The sequence below is a fragment of the Vipera berus genome, assembly GCF_964194415.1.
Source record: "Vipera berus genome assembly, chromosome: 4".
Taxonomy (NCBI): domain Eukaryota; kingdom Metazoa; phylum Chordata; class Lepidosauria; order Squamata; family Viperidae; genus Vipera; species Vipera berus.
Genome location: NC_138206.1, coordinates 52,165,984 through 52,184,029, shown reverse-complemented (window position 1 = coordinate 52,184,029; position 18,046 = coordinate 52,165,984). Strand labels below are relative to the sequence as shown.

The 18,046-nt window shown below is 39.1% G+C and overlaps 1 protein-coding gene across 2 annotated transcripts in view; it reads left to right on the top strand.

Annotated features, from left to right (window-relative positions):
- Window positions 1-9,539, top strand: part of TIAM1 (TIAM Rac1 associated GEF 1) — a gene marked incomplete at its 5' end in the record, with an annotated part of 96,357 nt that extends 86,818 nt beyond the window's left edge. For both annotated transcript variants that reach the window (XM_081328096.1, XM_081328095.1), the window contains 4 exons: window positions 1,386-1,488; window positions 4,899-4,986; window positions 5,246-5,418; window positions 6,809-9,539. In XM_081328096.1, coding sequence (XP_081184222.1) covers window positions 1,386-1,488; window positions 4,899-4,986; window positions 5,246-5,418; window positions 6,809-7,293 — 849 coding nt within the window. In that variant the 3' untranslated portion in view covers window positions 7,294-9,539. The remainder of the gene's footprint in view (window positions 1-1,385; window positions 1,489-4,898; window positions 4,987-5,245; window positions 5,419-6,808) is intronic.
- Window positions 9,540-18,046: the final 8,507 nt, after the last annotated feature.

Below are 18,046 nucleotides of genomic sequence, written 5' to 3'. Positions count from 1 at the left end.
CAAAGAAGAGGGAGTCAAGCTACTCTCCAAAGCACCTGAAGGTAGGACAAGAAGCAACGGATGGAAACTAGTCAAGGAGAGAAGCAACCTAGAACTAAGGAGAAATTTCCTGACAGAACAATTAATCAGTGGAACAACCTGTCTCCAGAAGTTGTGAATGCTCCAACACTGGAAGTTTTTAAGAAGAGACTAGACAACCATTTGTCTGAAATGATATAGGATTTCCTGTCTGAGCAGGAGGTTGGACTAGAAGACCTCCATGGTCCCATCCAATTAATGATGATGATAATAATAATAATAATAATAATAATAATAATAATAATAATAATAATAATAATAATAATAATAATAATAATAATAATAATAATATAATAATAATAATAATAATAATAATAATAATAATAATAATAATAATAATAATAATAATAATAATAATAATAATAATATAATAATATCAATATCTGGTGAAGAATAACCAATCACTTCTCTGGGCAATTGATACCTTTCTAACATCCAACCAGAATTTGGTGTTTTGTAAATTAAATATATTATTCTGTGCCCTGCCATTTGGGGTAATGCAGAATAGAACACATTTTTAGATGGTTAACCTATGCTCCCCTCACCCAAAGTATTTTTATTTTTTTCATTGTCTCATCATAGGATTTGATTTCTTCTAATTATGCCTGCTGACCTTTTCTGAACTTGTTCTATTATCTGTGAATTGTTCTTGAAATAGTTATAATGTTCTAAGAGAAGTTTGACCAAAGTAAAATAAAGTAAAATTGTGTCTTCCTATAATTATGAAAGTATAGTTCTGCTGATGTAAAAGCTGCACTTGCCTTTTTTTGCAGCGATAATACCCTGCCAACTTATATTTAATGCAGAAAACTTTTAGTTGTTTGCTGTGTCAGATATAATCATTACCAGTTCTCTAATTTCGGTACAAATATAATTCACAAGGCAATACTCTTGAGATGAAACAGAGATCTTCTATTATACCCCTGTGACATTTGGTATGATCTTAACCTTTTTTTCTGCCTGAGACAGAAAAAACCATTCAGGAAGATTATTATTATTATTATTATTAATTTTATTTGTATACCGATAATGGTTGCTGTGACAATCGAATTAAGGGAATAATGGAATGACAATATAAAGTTATTTTTTCATGAAATTATCATGAAATAATTTTCAGAAATTATCATGAGGGGATGAAACAATGAAGCAGCCCTTAAGGAAAGCTCCTATCAACTTCCTTAATTCCATCACTTTCGTTCACTGTGTATTGATCAAGATTGAAGGCTTTTGCAAATATTTTAAACATTTGATGTAAAATAAAGCAGTTTTCATAATACCATTAATAAGAATTGTTTTTCCCTACATAGGGTGGATCACATAGAGCTTCCATTTATGACGACTCAGACCCATTTCGTTTCCGACATATGATTCCCTTGGAGGCTTTGCAAGTTCGAGCATTGGCAAGTGCAGGTAGGGTTAAATGGTTTGTTTACGATTTTTTTCATTTGGTTACTGTACAACTTCTCTTTTGAAAAACTATATCCCAGGTAGTTACCAAACTACATGTTTGGTAAGTATATAATCCAGCAGGAAAGCCAATTTATCAAAATAAGAATTACAAAAAAAGATAGCAGAAAAAAATAGCAGGATGTCCCATTCAGATTATATTTGATAACAGTTTTAACTGCCCAAATGGGGTCTTTTATTTGGTAAATGTGGGTGTTAGCTCAAATTCTTGTTGGTTTCCTATTTCCTGAATTTCACCACAGGAACCTAAAGAGAGCAGGAATTGTGTAGCACAGTTGCTTTCACACTTTCTTCTTTTAAAGAGAGTTAAACTCTTAGTGATTGAACTGTTCTGTACCAGCCTACTACTGGCCCTGCAGATAAGGCAGGGACAACCCCTTTTACAAGAAGGCAAGAGGCTGGAACTAAGCCTGCCAAATTTATGAACACAAAAGCAAATAGAGCAAAACAAGACACGAACCATGAAACAGGAACTATTCAAACGGTTGCCTGCAGCAAACCAGCCCTCCCACGCACTCCCCTTTTAAACAGTTCAGGGCGTGGCTTCTCTCTGCCTCCTTCCGAGGTGCCCCATTGCCTTCCTCTGTTTACTCCTGATTGACTGCCTCCTGCGTCGGGTGTCCTTGAACAGGGCCAGCTGTGGGTCATCTTCATCCACGCTGTCAGGCTCACACAGCTGGGTCTGCGTCGTAACCAGGTGGGAGGGGCCTGGCTGAGGGCTCTCATCAGCAAGCTCTCCAACCCCCTCAGCAACCTCTCCAACACCCCCCTCCTCCTCCTCTGAATCGTCCGACCCAAATGCCGAACCCACAGGCTGACCCTGAATCACAACATGAACATTTAACTTTACAATAATTCTGATAGTCAACAAAGTTACTTAAAGGAGTGGGGGGGCACCATTATTTTAGTGTTTGAACTAATGCTTGCTAAACACAGCTTCAGGGTGCTGTTTCTGCTGGTCCCCCCTTTCTTTGTTTACATTGCTTATTAGTATCCATAGCATCATTATTTCTAACTGGCCAAAAAACCTCTTTATCCCTCTCCCACAGCCCTTATCTCCTCTGGAATTTGCCTCAGTCACTATTTCTCAGCCTCCTTTACCTATGAGGGAAAACAGGCCATTAGCAGGGTTAACATAGCCTTCCCAACGACTCTTGTTTATGCAGATACATTTAATCTTTAAAAATATAAAGGACGTTGAGTCTCACCTGTCAGATTATCCTTCTAACATGAAAATAGATTTGAAATTGTCCTTAATTGTCCTTAATGTAGTTCTTTTTGTCATGTCTTTCTTTCTCTCTGTATGTGTGTATGTATCTGCATCAGCTGACACAAATTCTGTTTTCTGATATAAAATTTGTAGTCTCAAAATATAGAGCAATTTGCAGATGCTTTTCAATTCCTAATATGTATTCCTAATATGAGTTGGTGATGTGCACTCCCTGTGGTGTGCCTGTATGAGTTTTTAGATTCACTACTGAGAGTTTTAATTGTGATGAGAGCTGGATCAAGCAAGGAAACAGCAAGGTACCTTAATTAAGACACTGAAAGGTTTCATGGCCTATGAGATTGTAGTTTGTTTTTATGTTGTACCATGGGATGACATTGTAGGTATATGGACAATATTTTCTTTGGAAATACAACAGCAGATATATATATATATATATATATATATATATATATATATATATATATATATATATATATATATATATATATATATATATATATATATATATATATATATATATATATATATATATATATATATATATATATATATATATATGTGTGTGTGTGTGTGTGTGTGTGTGTGTGTGTGTGTGTGTGTGTATAAATTATAAACTATATAAATAAGTACTTCTTTAGGTCTCTTTTGTTGCTTTAAAATTTGAAATCTGCATGCAGTCTGTAGTTTCTCTGAAACCATAAAACATCTCATTCAGTGCAGCCAATGAAAGTGGTCCAAATGTGTTTTGTTCAGGTCTTTTCTTTTTTTTTGGCTATGGCTAATGGTAGCTCTTGCTCTAGTTTTAGGACTCTGTTTAGATTTATGCTGAGCATAGAAGAATTCACTATTGTAGAGTTTCAGTAGATAATGTGAAAGTTGTCTATTCTTGCTTATATAAGCTTCCTTCACTTTACTTTTTAGATTTTCACTGTTTGGCTTTAAAGAAAATAGCATTGGTAATGGTATACTCAACTACAGCATAGGAGCAAAAATGTATTGACCAAATACAATGGCAGTTGCTTAAGAAGATCCCTTCAAATTGTTCACATTTGATTATTAACAAAATGGTTTGAATGGGGGTCATATACAGTCCACTCTGAAATGAACCGAGGATGTGCACGCAATGCTGCAACCGGCTGCAGCTCCTTATGGTGCTACAGAGGCAGAGACGTCTTTGTGGAAGGAATATTGTTTACTTGGGAATGTTTGATTGTGATGGTTTTTAGAATCATTCACCACGTAAGAAAAGTCAGAGTGGGAAAAAAAGTAGTACCAGTATTGGACATTGCTAATGGGAAGATGCTTGATGTGATGGATTGCAACCATATTAAGAAGCTTTTACATGTTATGGTCATTCTGTGTATTCAGCATGACATGGAAATAATCCATCATTTCACATCACCACTCCTGGGGCTATAATTCTTGAACCAATTAATCTTAGATATTTAGTTCACTAAGCTAATCATCATGTTGTTGTTAGCTGCGAAGTTGTGTCCGACCCATCGTGACCCTATGGACAATGTTCCTCCAGGCCTTCCTGTCCTCTACCTTCTTCTGGAGTCCATTTAAGCTCACGCCTACTGCTTCAGTGACTCTATCCAGCCACCTCATTCTCCCCTTCTTCTCTTGCCCTCAATCTTTCCCAGCATTAGGCTCTTCTCCAGTGAGTCCTTCCTTCTCATTAGGTGGCCAAAGTATTTGAGTTTTAGCTTCAGGATCTGGCCTTCTAAAGAGCAGTCAGGGTTGATCTCCTCTAGGACTGACCGGTTTGATCGCCTTGCAGTCCAAGAGACTTGCAGGAGTCTTCTCCAGCACCACAGTTCAAAGGCCTCAATTCTTTGGCGCTCAGCCTTTTTTATGGTCCAACTTTCAGTGCCATACATTGCAACTGGGAAGACCATAGCCTTGACTATACGCACTTTTGTTGACAGGGTGATGTCTCTGCTTTTTAGTGTGCTGTCTAGATTTGCCATGGCTTTCCTCCCGAGGAGCAAGCGTCTTTTAAAAGCTAATCATCATAGCAGTCTTTAAATTTCTGATGAGATTGTTTTTGAAATCTACAGAATGCTTTCAGTAAATAAACCAAAATTATGTTTTTCAATTTCTCTTTCTCTTTCTCTAGACACGGAGACCAGTTCTGTCTGTGAGATAGTTCACGTGAAATCTGAGTCTGAAGGCAGGCCAGAGAGGTCATTCCATCTTTGTTGTAGGTAAGCAGTGATGGTTTGCAAAATTATATTACCATTTGCACTAAATCAGGGGTAGGCAACCTCGGCTCTTTTATGACTCATGGACTTCAGCTCCCAGAATTCCTGAGTCAGCATAGCTGACTCAGGAATTCTGGGAGTTGAAGTCCATGAGTCATAAAAGAGCCGAGGTTGCCTACCCCTGCACTAAATAAATAAGTGTCAATATTCTGCTGCCAGACCAGCATATAACTGGTATGTGCTCTTTCTTTCTTCTTTTCAGTTCCTCAGAACACAGGAAAGATTTCCTGAAAGCTGTGCACTCAATTTTGCGTGACAAACACAGAAGACAACTTCTTAAAACTGAAAGTTTGCCCTCAGCACAGCACTATGTCCCATTTGGAGGAAAAAGGCTAAGTGCACTGAAAGGTGCAAGGCCAACTATGAACAGGACAGGTACTCCTGGTTAAAATTTGTTAAAGCACTCCAGAAAGGGGGGAGGGGGAAGGAGTTCAAGGAAGGATGATCCTACCCAATGCCCCACTCACTGATTACTTTGTCCTCTCACATTACGTACCTGGAACAGATTAGCCTTGAGAGAATTTACAAAACAAAACAAAGCAAAGCTCCCGCCACACAAAGATTGCTTTTCCTCATTAATATTTTTATCCCACTTATTGTAGCTTCAGAAGTGTGTAATAAGATTGTCTCTATTCATTAACTCCCATAGCGGCAGACTTATTTACTCGATGAATGTTGTGACGTGTGAAAGGAAACTGAATTCACAAAACCCCACGTGTCCCTCCATAGGTCAGGATATCACATTAAATATCAGCTGTCTGTATTTTGCCCCATCACTGCTACTTTTGCGCCTCTTCAAATGTCTGACATGCAGTGCTATTAAAGCCCTACTGAATTGCCTTATCTATTAGCATATCTTAAAACCATGAAGTGAGAAGTAACAGAGGATGACTGAGCTCATGTGTTTCAGTTTCAATGGTCCAGATGTTAAAGCTAACTAAGACAATTCTATCTATTGGAGGAAGAAAAAGTACTATCTTCGTTTTCCATTATAATATCTAAGTGGTTAACTACAGCATAGTTTAAAAATTACAAGGCTGATTTTAACCTTGTGTGCAACTTCATTTGTCTGCATAGAAAATTTAGGTATAAAAAATTTCAATGATTATTATTTATTTCAGGCATACAGGTACACAGACACACATGCACACATACAGCACAAATAGATTTTAACACATTTACCACATTCAAAACACTCATTTTTAAATTTATTTTGTATTTCTTACATAAATATATTTATATGTTGTGTTTCTAAACTATCCATCTCCATCATGGAGATTTATTAGCCTTTCTTCATGTTTATCAATTCCCCAAGTCATATCTTGTCAGATTTTACTTGCTTCATTGGGGCATGATGGCTGAGTGGTTAAATATGCTGAGCTTGTCAGCTGGAAAGCTGATATCCTGGGTGTAAGACCCGAGCACCGTGCAACGGGGTGAGCTCTTGTTACTTGCCCCAGCTCCTGCCCACCTAGCAGTTTGAAAGCATGCAAATGCAAGTAGATAAATAAGTAGCAATCTGTTGGGAAGGTAACAGCATTCCATGCACCTTTGGTGTATAGTCATGGTGGCCACATGACCATGGAAATGTCTTCAGACAAAGCTGGCTTCCTTGGCAAGAAACGGAAATAATCACCAGATATAATAGTGGAAACCTTTACCTTTACTTTTATTGTGGGGAAAAAAGAATGTAAAGGCTAATTTTTAAAATGTTCAAACTTCTCTGTATAAAAGCGTCTGGGATTTTATTTTTGTGTGTGCGCAGTGTCCGCCCCAAGCAAGTCACTCGGGAGGAGAAGGCGACGCCTAGCTCGAAACAGATTTACCATTGATTCAGATGCCGTCTTTGCCAACAGTCCTGAGAAAGAGATCCATCAGACATCCAACAACAAGGACACTGACCGCTGGGTAGAAGAGCAGTTTGATCTTGGTCAGTATGAAGAACAAGAGGACATAAAAGAAACAGATATTCTCAGTGATGAGGAGGACTGTTGTGAGCCTTTGAAGAGCACTATGGTTGAAAAAGAACTCCAGGAGCAATTGCAGTCAGTCTCTATTACAAACAACCAATCATATCGGGGAAACAAAACACGGTACACTATGGGCTCACATGCATCCAGAATGGCTCAATTAAAGAAGCAAGCTGCTCTGTCTGGAATTAATGGTGGCCTGGAAGGCAATGGTGAAGAAATCATCTGGGTTCGCCGTCAAGACTTTGTACCATCAAGAAAACTAAACACGGAGCTTTAGATCCAATACTTTCTTGTTAGATGCTAGGTATAGGTGAACCCCAAATGTATCCTTTATATATTGTGGAGAACCATCCCTTAGAATGCATACTTGCACATATAGTAATGGCAGCTAAACTGGTTGAAACTACAGCCTCTTCTCCTTTTTTCTCCTTTAAAATAGTATAAAAAGGAGAAGTGAAGTAAAATTTGAAAATGGAATGAGCTTGAGTCCTTCTCTATATAGTACCAAGGGCTTTATTTATTAAAAACAAATCAGGGGCTGCATAATATAATGGGCTGCATAGATATTGCTAAAAAACACAATGCTGTGGGTGTTTTTCTTGAAATATATGCGTGCAGCAAGTTAGCTTAAGTGATAGCACAACAGCAAATTAATTTTATATGTGATAAGTAAAATCATAGGTTCATCTTTAAAAAGTTGCAGCGAACAAGGAACAATTGTCCATGACTGCAGCAGATTTCACTCTTCAACTCAAAGCTGTTCACCTTTATCCAGCAAGGGCAATCTATTCTGCACATGGAATTTCCTTCTTTCTGAGGTACCACAAGTGGGAATGGTGTTGAATGGAGGGAATAACTTGCATTCAACACTCAAGGACATAGAAGGGATGATCTGCACTGCACATGCACTGCTAACTAGGTGTTTGACATCACCACCCACTGAGTAGTCCAGTTGCTTATTTGCAGGAATTAGAACCGGCCTTCCCTTTCTTTTCTTCTTTAACAAGTTATAGCCTTTATAGTGCCAAACATCTCTAGTAGCTGAGGTAGCTGCATGCAGTAGCATTCACAAAGCTTCCTGTTGCGAAGTGAAAATCTCTTGATTTGGTGATGCAATGTGTATTTTAGGGATGTGTGAGGGAAAATCTGGAATTTATGTTGTGCTGAGTTCTTTTTGGTCTGTGGTTAGTTTAATGTCAATGTTGGAATTTCTAATTTTACATAAAAATATAACAATGCAAAATCTTTTCCCCCCCAACTTTAGAGATCAAAATTCAACACTTGAAAATAGTTTTCTCTATGTTACCTAAAATGCAAAGGAACAAATGAATGGAGATTTGATGGTGTTAAACTGCAATTACTGAGAAGTAAGACTGACTTTCAAGTAGACATGCCAAGGACTGTGCTGTTCAGTTCCACGTTTGGGCTGTAAAACCATAAACTTTTCAGAAAGGGTTTGAAGGTGTTGGTTTTATAGTCTGAACTGCAAACTTTTATGGACAAAATCTCATTTCTGTAAAATATCAGTGGGCAGCTACACATATTTAAGACTGGAATTAAGTTAGCAATGTCAACGAGCTGAACATCCAAGGAGGTTGAGTTAATCCCTGTTGTGATTTTGTTGCAGTTGGTAGGATTTCACCTTGGGTGAGTTTGATCCTCCCTGCCTGATCAAGTTAGGCTCAGGAAAAATTAAATATTTTATGGCCAGAAAAGCTGACCTCATCCATGTGAGATTAGTGTACATTATTACTTGATTCCCTCTCCACACTATTAAATAATACAATATACTAAACAGGCAACTTTCAATTACATTTAAAACTTCCTATTTAAACATCTACAACAGGGTACAAATCAAAGATTTCCAAATAATTTTTAAAGCACTTTTTTCTTTTTAAATATTTATATGGCTTCCCCATTTTAGTTTTGCTCTGCAAAAATGGGAGGATTTGGGGGTTTTTGTTTTTCAAGTGGGATTATTTTCAGACCTACTGATGTTTGACACATTAGTAGGTATATTAGAAATCTAAAATTTTGTAGTAGCTTTAGGGGATACTTTTGTATAATTAGCTATGGCTATGTTTGGTGACATGAACAGGAAATATTACCCAGTACCATCTGCTGTTTTATGTCCCAACCAGTATTGGAGTGTCACCTGTTTGATTCTCAGTGCACTATATTCAGTATTTTGATAGTTTTATTCTCTCAACTTTTACTATTTTTTAACCGTTTTATTAAAAAGCTTTCTAAGCCCTGTGTATCTCATCATATTAAAATTAAATCAGTTGTGTACCAACTTATTAGACATTACAATGCTTTTGCTGTCCCTAGTGGAATACAATAAGCCTGTGAAATGCTGGACGTCCTGTGCTTGGAGGGTGCCATTGTTCTTGTACATAATATAATGAACTGTCAATGTCAAAGGTTCTTATATATTTCTTTTATAAGCTAAAAGAAGGTCTATTTTTATGTTTTTAGGCATATGAATGGAACGTTGTAAATGCCTGTCAAATAAAATAATGCTGAAAAATGTTGGGGGAACATGTTCTTTTTTCTTATTTTATTTCAGTATAAAACATTTTAGTTATACTGGCTGGAGATTTGCAGAATTAATAGCAATTTATCTTGAGTACCCTAGGCTGCAAAGAGCTTGTAGTAGAGTATTGTATATGCCTAATGAAAAGGACAACAGACACAACCCAAGAAAATTTAACATCTTTCTATATCTTAAATTAGGAGTAACTAAACTAAAAGTAATCCAGGCTGAATTTCTAGATACTAGGGCACCTGGTTTATAAAAGTGCATTCACAGGTGAGTGGAGGATAAGATAGATTGTACATTAATTCTTAAACAGATTGATTTGTAAGCAAACTAAAAACAATGCTTAATTGTTTACTAATACTTATACAGCACATATTTGTTAAAAAATAAGTCTTATCAGAGTAATCTTTCTTTTCTTTTAAAAAAAAGATAATTTAGTAAAACATTTCACAAATGACTCAATATCATTCAGATTACTAAATTAAGTACTGACAGCAAAGGATTTAATTAGCTTGAAAATCACAGAGGGTTTATCAATGGGCTGATATATTGATAAACCACAAGTGCTTGTCTTGGATCATCTACTTTTCAATATGTAGCTTGCATTAAGAGATGAAAGGAATGCTTCCTAAATATCCAGATGACACAAAATTAAACAAGATTAGCTAATACCGTAGAGTAGATTCTTTTCCTTCTGTAGATGATTACTCTCTAAGAAGTCATAAGCGAATTGGAATTGCAATTTTTTAGTTGTGGTGGGGGGAGGATTGAATTGAAAACAGATCTATCTTAGTCCAGATGACCATATTTCCCTTACTTTAAGATAGATCTACTATAAAATCCATAGCAATTTCTTCCCATGGTTAGGAAGGGTCCGCCACTGGTTGTAATAACCCAAGGGTTTCCGTAGAATTCTTTTCATGGTGGCACATACAGCACAACTCCGGATATAGTTTTCTATGTCCCATTTCAACCCCGGCCACCAAAATTGTTGACAGATGAGGTGAAGTGTTTTTAAATATTCAAAGAGCCCAGCCTGTTTTACATCATGGCCCTGATGGAGGGCATTAAGGCGGCGAGTCTTGGGCAAGCACAGCTTTCCCCCTTTGTAAGCCAAACCATCCCTGCAAGTTAGGGAGGTTTGATTGTCCTTGAACCATTGGTTGGTGAGGAGCTCTTGTTTTATTTTCTTTGCCCCAGGGTCATCGGGGTTTGGGGCTCTTGAAGGCAGGACTCTGCATGGTGTGAGTTAAGAAGCAGTTTGTGGAGTGGAAATAATTGCTTCATTAACCTCTTCATGCTGGCTTTTGTACTGGGGCAGTCTGGATAAAGCATCAGCTTCTCTGGGTCTCCATCAAAGGTTGCTCTAAGAGGTGGCGCCATCAGTGGTTGATGCACTCCTTAGGGAGCCTGCATTCCCAATGGTTGCTAGCCTCCCCATGGTGGCTGCTACATCCCCAGTTGCTGCGGGCCTCCCAGTGGTTGCTGCATGTGCTGGGGCTGTTGCCACCCCCACTGCTGCTGACCTGTGAGCGGTTGTGGCATCCCCATTTGTTGTAGGCCCCTCTGCAGCCCCGGAGGTGGTTGTTGCTGGATCCCCATTGGTAGCGGGCCCCTCAGCAGTTTTGCATGTTCAGAGATGGTGGCCAGCCTCACTGCTGCTGCTGTACTCCCAGTGGTTGCTGACCCCCCTGGCAGCTGCATCATCCCCGGTTGGTGCAAGACCCCCATCTGCTGCTGCACATTCAGGGGCTGTGGCCACCCCCAGTTTGGTTGCTGCACCACCAGTGACTGCTGGCCTCCCATCTGTGGGGGCTGTGACATCTCCCATTGCTGTATGAGCCCTGGGCTGGGTGGCCAGTAAGCACGTCGATCCAGGCTTCGGCTGTCCCAGTGATGGCTCAGGCTCTTACTGGCGGCGATCTGGGCTTTTGGAGGGGCGACGACTGGAGCTGTCTCTCCCCGTGGGGCTGGAGGCCATGGTAGGTGGCTTCAAGGATGGGGAAGCTGCTTGACCTTCACAGGTAGGGCTGGGACTTCCCCTTGACATGAGTTGGTGGCTGCCTCACTGATCATCATGATCGCTCACATATGGAGAACGGGAGAGTTGTTCTCCACTTTTCATCTCTAGCTCCTCAAATCTTTCCACCAACTTCTCCACTGATTGACTGCAGACTGCAGACAGGTACTTCCACTCACCCAAGTAGTTGGTAGTAGTCAATTTTGTGATTCTCCACCGGTCCGGGGAACATGACTCGTGGGAAGCCCCTCCTTGCAGCTTGACCTCGTCCACCTTCAAAGCACTTGATTGTGGCAAGGCCGTTTCAAGGTGTCTAGAGTCTCCACTGGGTAAGGTCCGTCCTGATGACCAGATCAGATGTCCTTGCGGCTTGGGTCTTGCCCTCATCTGAGAGACCTGAAAAAGTTCCTTCTCCACTGGCGCGCTGGCCTGCGCTCCCTCCTCTGAGGTAGCATCCACTGCCTGGGTGCTGGTTTCAGGCACTCCTTCCATGTTGAGATCTTCCCCGAATCTTTGTCGGTATATCCCTCAATTCTAGGGACAGCGACAGCGACTGGGGCTTGGGACCTCAACAGTTAGGTAAAAATTGGAATTTTTGGTTTAATGTCATGGTTCTGACAGATGAAACTCTTCAAAAGAACTTCAAGGCATTGTTTATCCTAAAGAATTTATTTATTCCAGAAACAAAGTATAGGCACTATATAGTCGAAACCAAAAACTAAATTCCCCTCCCCTGGCTACAAAGTAACAAAGCACAATTCCCTCCTCCAATAAACATTCATAAATCACATTATGAGAAAAATGGCTGCATTTCCATCTGTTGTCAAAGCAAGAACATCTGATGTTAACAGCGTTGACATTTACATTTAATTTCACAACATGCTCAGGTGTGATAATCACAGTATCCAAGGGTTGAGGAAGCGTTCTATATTTCTGAGGCATGAAAATTTCATTCTAACCATATGTGTAAGATTGAGAAATATTTATTGGATTGCACACAAATGAATTTTAAGTGTGGTTATGCAACAGGTTTTCATTAGCATCACACTTCTTGTGTCATCGGTTGCATTAAATCTGAATATAGGAATAAAATGTACCTAATATATTGGAAATACAGAATTAATAAAATAAACATATATTTTAATTGGTTGAAACATTAGATGTGAATATATGAAGTAATTCTAGCGATATTATGCCTGTATAGTAGACATTGTAGGTCGGTAATTGAATTTATCTAAATTCTCCAATTTCTTGCTATGCAATAATTTATGTTAGAAAAATTGCTTCAGTGAGACTTCATCTTTTTCCGCCAGAAGATGGCATTCCTCCCTCAGAAATAAATGTGCAGCTCTCTACTTATTTATAAAAAGAGGAAGACTATTTGGATTTTGATTAAAATTAAACTCTTATTTTAGATTATGGATTTACTAGTAGAGTGGAACCAAATACTGGATAATTATTCTTTCACATATGTTAACTTTTATATAACTCAGTCAAGAAAAGCAATTTCAGAGGATGAATTAAAAGGTGCTTTCTGCTTGAGGAAGATTATTTTTTTAATTAATTCTTCAATTACACTTTAGAGTACTTTCTGGTATTGCAACTGCCAATCACAAAATGATCAAGCTGTTCTGATGCAACAATATCCATGGAAAGTAGTGGATGCTTTAAGAACAAAAAAGGAATTTTTGGGTCAATTAAATACAGAATTGCTTTCTTTTATTTGAAGTTGCTGTCCAGAATCTTAGGTAAGAATCTCTCATACCACTTTTTTTTTGTAGCTATGAGGGATATGAACAATGAATTTTTCCAATAGGAAAATCTCTGCCAATGAGTTATGGAATAGTCCTTGCAACCTGTTGTTAATTAATCCCAGGAGGTACAAAGAGTACCTCAAATGCTGAGTTTCAAACAAAATTTTCCCAAAGGAATAAATAAAACAAAAACTTTACCTTAAAAAAAGCACAAAAAAGTACAACAAAATGACCACAGAAGCTAAATATAAGGCCACAAGGAAACAGCTACTGCATGAGTAATGTGTGGCCCTTTCTTTGGCAGGAAATGGTAGTGAGTCATGGACTGACATGGACAAGTTCTAGCTTGTGTGTTGAGTATCAAACAAATGATGAGTGCCGGGACAAAATATTCTTGTCAAACTGCATCGAGTACCAAATTTGACGAGTTTCAAAGTAGTCAAGTACCAAGGTATGATTCTACTTTAAATAGTGTTTGGAAACAGTAAAAAAAAAGCAATTTTTTTCTGTCTTTGTTACTTTTTCATTACCTTTGCTCAGGTTTATAATTATGTCATTTAGTACAAAACAGTAACTATGAAGTTAGGACATTCAATACATTGGTTTGAAATTAAATAATTGGTTAAAAAATGTGGTGACATCCCAAAAGAGATCTGTTGTATAATAATTCCTAACTGGAACCTGGAGTGCATATCAAGAATGGAAATAGTTCTGTTCCTGACCATCAAAATAATTTTAGTAATCTTGAACATGCAATGTGAACCGCCCTGAGTCCCACCAAGGAGAAGGGCGGTATATAAATCAAATAAACTATAACTAAATAAACTATAACTATATACTTTTCAAAAAATCAAACACTTTTTTGTTAACCATACACTTCTATTTTGAATGGCAGTTTTAAAAATGAATTGTCCTTTTTTGTAAAACAGAGAAATCTTAATTTATATAGCTCCCAGTCCAACAGTGTTCAGCTTAATTGGTTCAACTGGAATAGTGATTGAGGAATGCTAATTTCATCCCAACATTTATAGCTTCTAGAAAGCAGGGTGCAACATGCCCCTACCTAGCGATGGGGTAGGGAAGTAGAATATATACATTTGTTAAAGAGCATTGTAAATTCAGTTTTTTCCTTTTTATGTATTGCAAAAAGAACTATTCATTTTTGCCTTAGGAACAAAGCCAGTTAGGAGACTTTGGGCCACTCACTGTGTCTTAGCTTTAGCAAACCACTTTAGCAAACCACTTCTGAGAATGTTGCCAAGAAAACTTTAATCCAGATAGTTTCCAGAAGTCAACTTTGATTTGAGTCTCTCTTTCTCCCGCTCCCTCTCCCTCTCCCTCTCCCTCTCCCTCCCTCTCTCCCTCTCTCTCTCTCTCTCTCTCTCTCTCTCTCTCTCTCTCTCACACACACACACACACACACACACACACACACACACACACACACAGAAACAGACACATATACACACAAACAGAGAGACACACAAAGGGGTTAGGTTTCCATTCAGAGAAAGCACTTATATCTTCAAAGAAAAAAGCAAATGCCAGTTTTTATTACTAAACTAACAGTTTAAGAAAGCGTCCCCTAAGACATCATATCCAAGTAATTGACTTTCTCCTCCTAGGCTGTCCTTGGGGTTATAAAACCATTCCTTATTTACCTTCTATGAGCAAATGTTTGCAGGTTCTGCAAAAAAGACAAATGCAAAGAAAGTCTGCAAAGGCCAAAATGATGTGTTATAAACAATATCAAAGCATACGAAATTGAATTAACAGAACAAAAGTGTTTATTACAGTTTAATATGCTGCATTATTATGCTTATCATAGAATTAGTCAGATGTTTAGACTGGATTTGACATTTGTATCCACCTGTTAAGTCCTTTCCAAGGATTTGGGATTGACAAATGTTGTTTGATGGTATTATAGTATTATTGCAGTAAACTGTTCCAAGTAAAACTGCCTTTTGTAATTGACTAAAGATGATTTTGTCAATGGCAATCGTCATTTAGTAGAGCTGCAAATATTTTGGGATTGCACACAAAAAACTTTGCACACAAAACACTTTGGTTCTACTTCTACTTACAGGTATTTTCTCCCTAACCCTAACCCTAACCCTAACCATAACCCTAACCCTAACCCAAACCCAAAAGCCTAAATCCTAACCCTAACCCTAACCCTAACGCTAACCCTAAACCTAACCTTAACACTAACCCTAACCATAACCCTAGCCCTAACCCTAACCTTAACCCTAACCCTAACCCTAACCCTAACACAAAACACTTTGGTTCTACTTCTACTTACAGGTATTTTCTCCCTAACCCTAACCCAACCCCAAACCTTAAGCCAAACCCAAAGCCAAACCCAAAACCCTAAACCCTAACCCTAACTCTAACCCTAACCCTAGCCCTAGCCCTAACCCTAACCCTAACCCTAACCCTAACCCTAACCCTAACATTAACCCTAACCCTAACCCTAACCCTAACCCTAGCCCTAGCCCTAACCCTAACCCTAATCCTAACCCTAACCCTAACCCTAACCCTAACATTAACCCTAACCCTAACCCTAACCCTAACCCTACCCCTACCCCTAAACCTAATCCTAGCCCTATCCGTAACCCTAACCCTAACCCTAACCCAAACCCAAACCCAAACCCAAAAGCCTAAACCCTAACCCTAACCCTAACCCTAACCTTAACACTAAACCTAACCTAACCCTAACCCTAAAGACTAACCCTAACCTTAACACTAACCCCTAACCCTAACCTTAAGCCAAAGCCAAAGCCAAACCCTAAACCCTAACCCTAACCCTAACCCTAACCCTAACCCTAACACAAACCCCAAACCCTAAAACCTAACCCTAACCCTAACCCTAAACCTAAACCTAAACCTAACCTAACCCTAACCTAACCCTAACCCTAAAGCCTAACCCATAACCCTAACCCAAACTCTAAACCCTAACCCTAACCCTAACCCTAAACCCTACCATAACCCCTAACCTTAACCCTAACCCTAACCCTAACCCTAACCCTAACACTAACACTAACACTAACACTAACACTAACACTAACACTAACCTAACATAACCCTAACCCTAACCCTAACCCTAACCCTAACCCTAACCCTAACCCTAACTCTAAACCCTAAACCCTAAACCCTAAACCCTAAACCCTAAACCCTAAACCTAACCCTAAACCCTAAACCCTAAGACTAACCCTAAAGCTAACCTAACCCTAACCCTAACCCTAACACTAACACTAACACTAACGTTAACACTAAACCTAACCTAACCCTAAACCTAAAGACTAACCCTAACCCTAACCCTAACCCAAACCCAAACCCAAACCCAAACCCAAAACCCTAAACCCTAACCCTAACCCTAACCCTCATGCTAACGCTAACGCTAACGCTAACGCTAATGCTAACCCTAATGCTAAACCTTACCCTAACCTTAACACTAACCTTAACACTAAACCTAACCTAACCCTAACCCTAAAGACTAACCCTAACCTTAACCCTAAACCCTAACCCCTTACCCTTACCCTAACCCTAACTCTAACCCATAACCCATAACCCATAACCCATAACCCAAATCCAAACCCAAAACCCTAAACCCTAACCCTAACCCTAACCCAAACCCTAACCCTAAAACCTAACCCTAACCCTAACCCTAAAGACTAACCCTAACCTTAACACTAACCCCTAACCCCTAACCCAAATCCAAACCCAAACCTAAACCCAAACCCAAACCCAAACCCAAACCCAAAACCCTAAACCCTAACCCTAACCCTAACCCTAACCCTAACCTAACCCTAACCCTAACCCTAACCCTAACCCAAACTCTAAACCCTAACCCTAACCCTAACCCTAACCCTAACCCTAAACCCTACCATAACCCCTAACCTTAACCCTAACCCTAACCCTAACACTAACACTAACACTAACACTAACCTAACATAACCCTAACCCTAACCCTAACCCTAACCCTAACTCTAAACCCTAAACCCTAAGACTAACCCTAAGACTAACCCTAAAGCTAACCTTACCCTAACCCTAACCCTAACCCTAACACTAACACTAACACTAACCTTAACACTAAACCTAACCTAACCCTAACCCTAAAGACTAACCCAAACCTTAACACTAACCCCTAACCCCTAACCCAAACCCAAACCCAAACCCCAAACCCTAAACCCTAACCCTAACCCTAACCCTAACCCTAACCCTAACCCTAACCCTAACCCTAACCCTCATACTAACACTAACGCTAACGCTAATGCTAACCCTAATGCTAAACCTTACCCTAACCTTAACACTAACCTTAACACTAAACCTAACCTAACCCTAACCCTAAAGACTAACCCTAACCTTAACCCTAAACCCTAACCCTGTCTAACCCTAACCCTAACCCTAAACCCTACCATAACCGCTAACCTTAACCCTAACCCTAACCCTAACCCTAACCCTAACCCTAACCCTTACCCTAACCCTAACTCTAACCCATAACCCATAACCCAAATCCAAACCCAAAACCCTAACCCCTAACCCTAACCCTAACCCTAACCCAAACCCTAACCCTAAAACCTAACCCTAACCCTAACCCTAACCCTAACCTAACCCTAACCCTAACCCTAACCCTAACCCTAACCTAACTCTAACCCAAACCCCAAACCCTAAAACCTAATCCTAACCCTATCCCTAATCCTAACTCTAACCC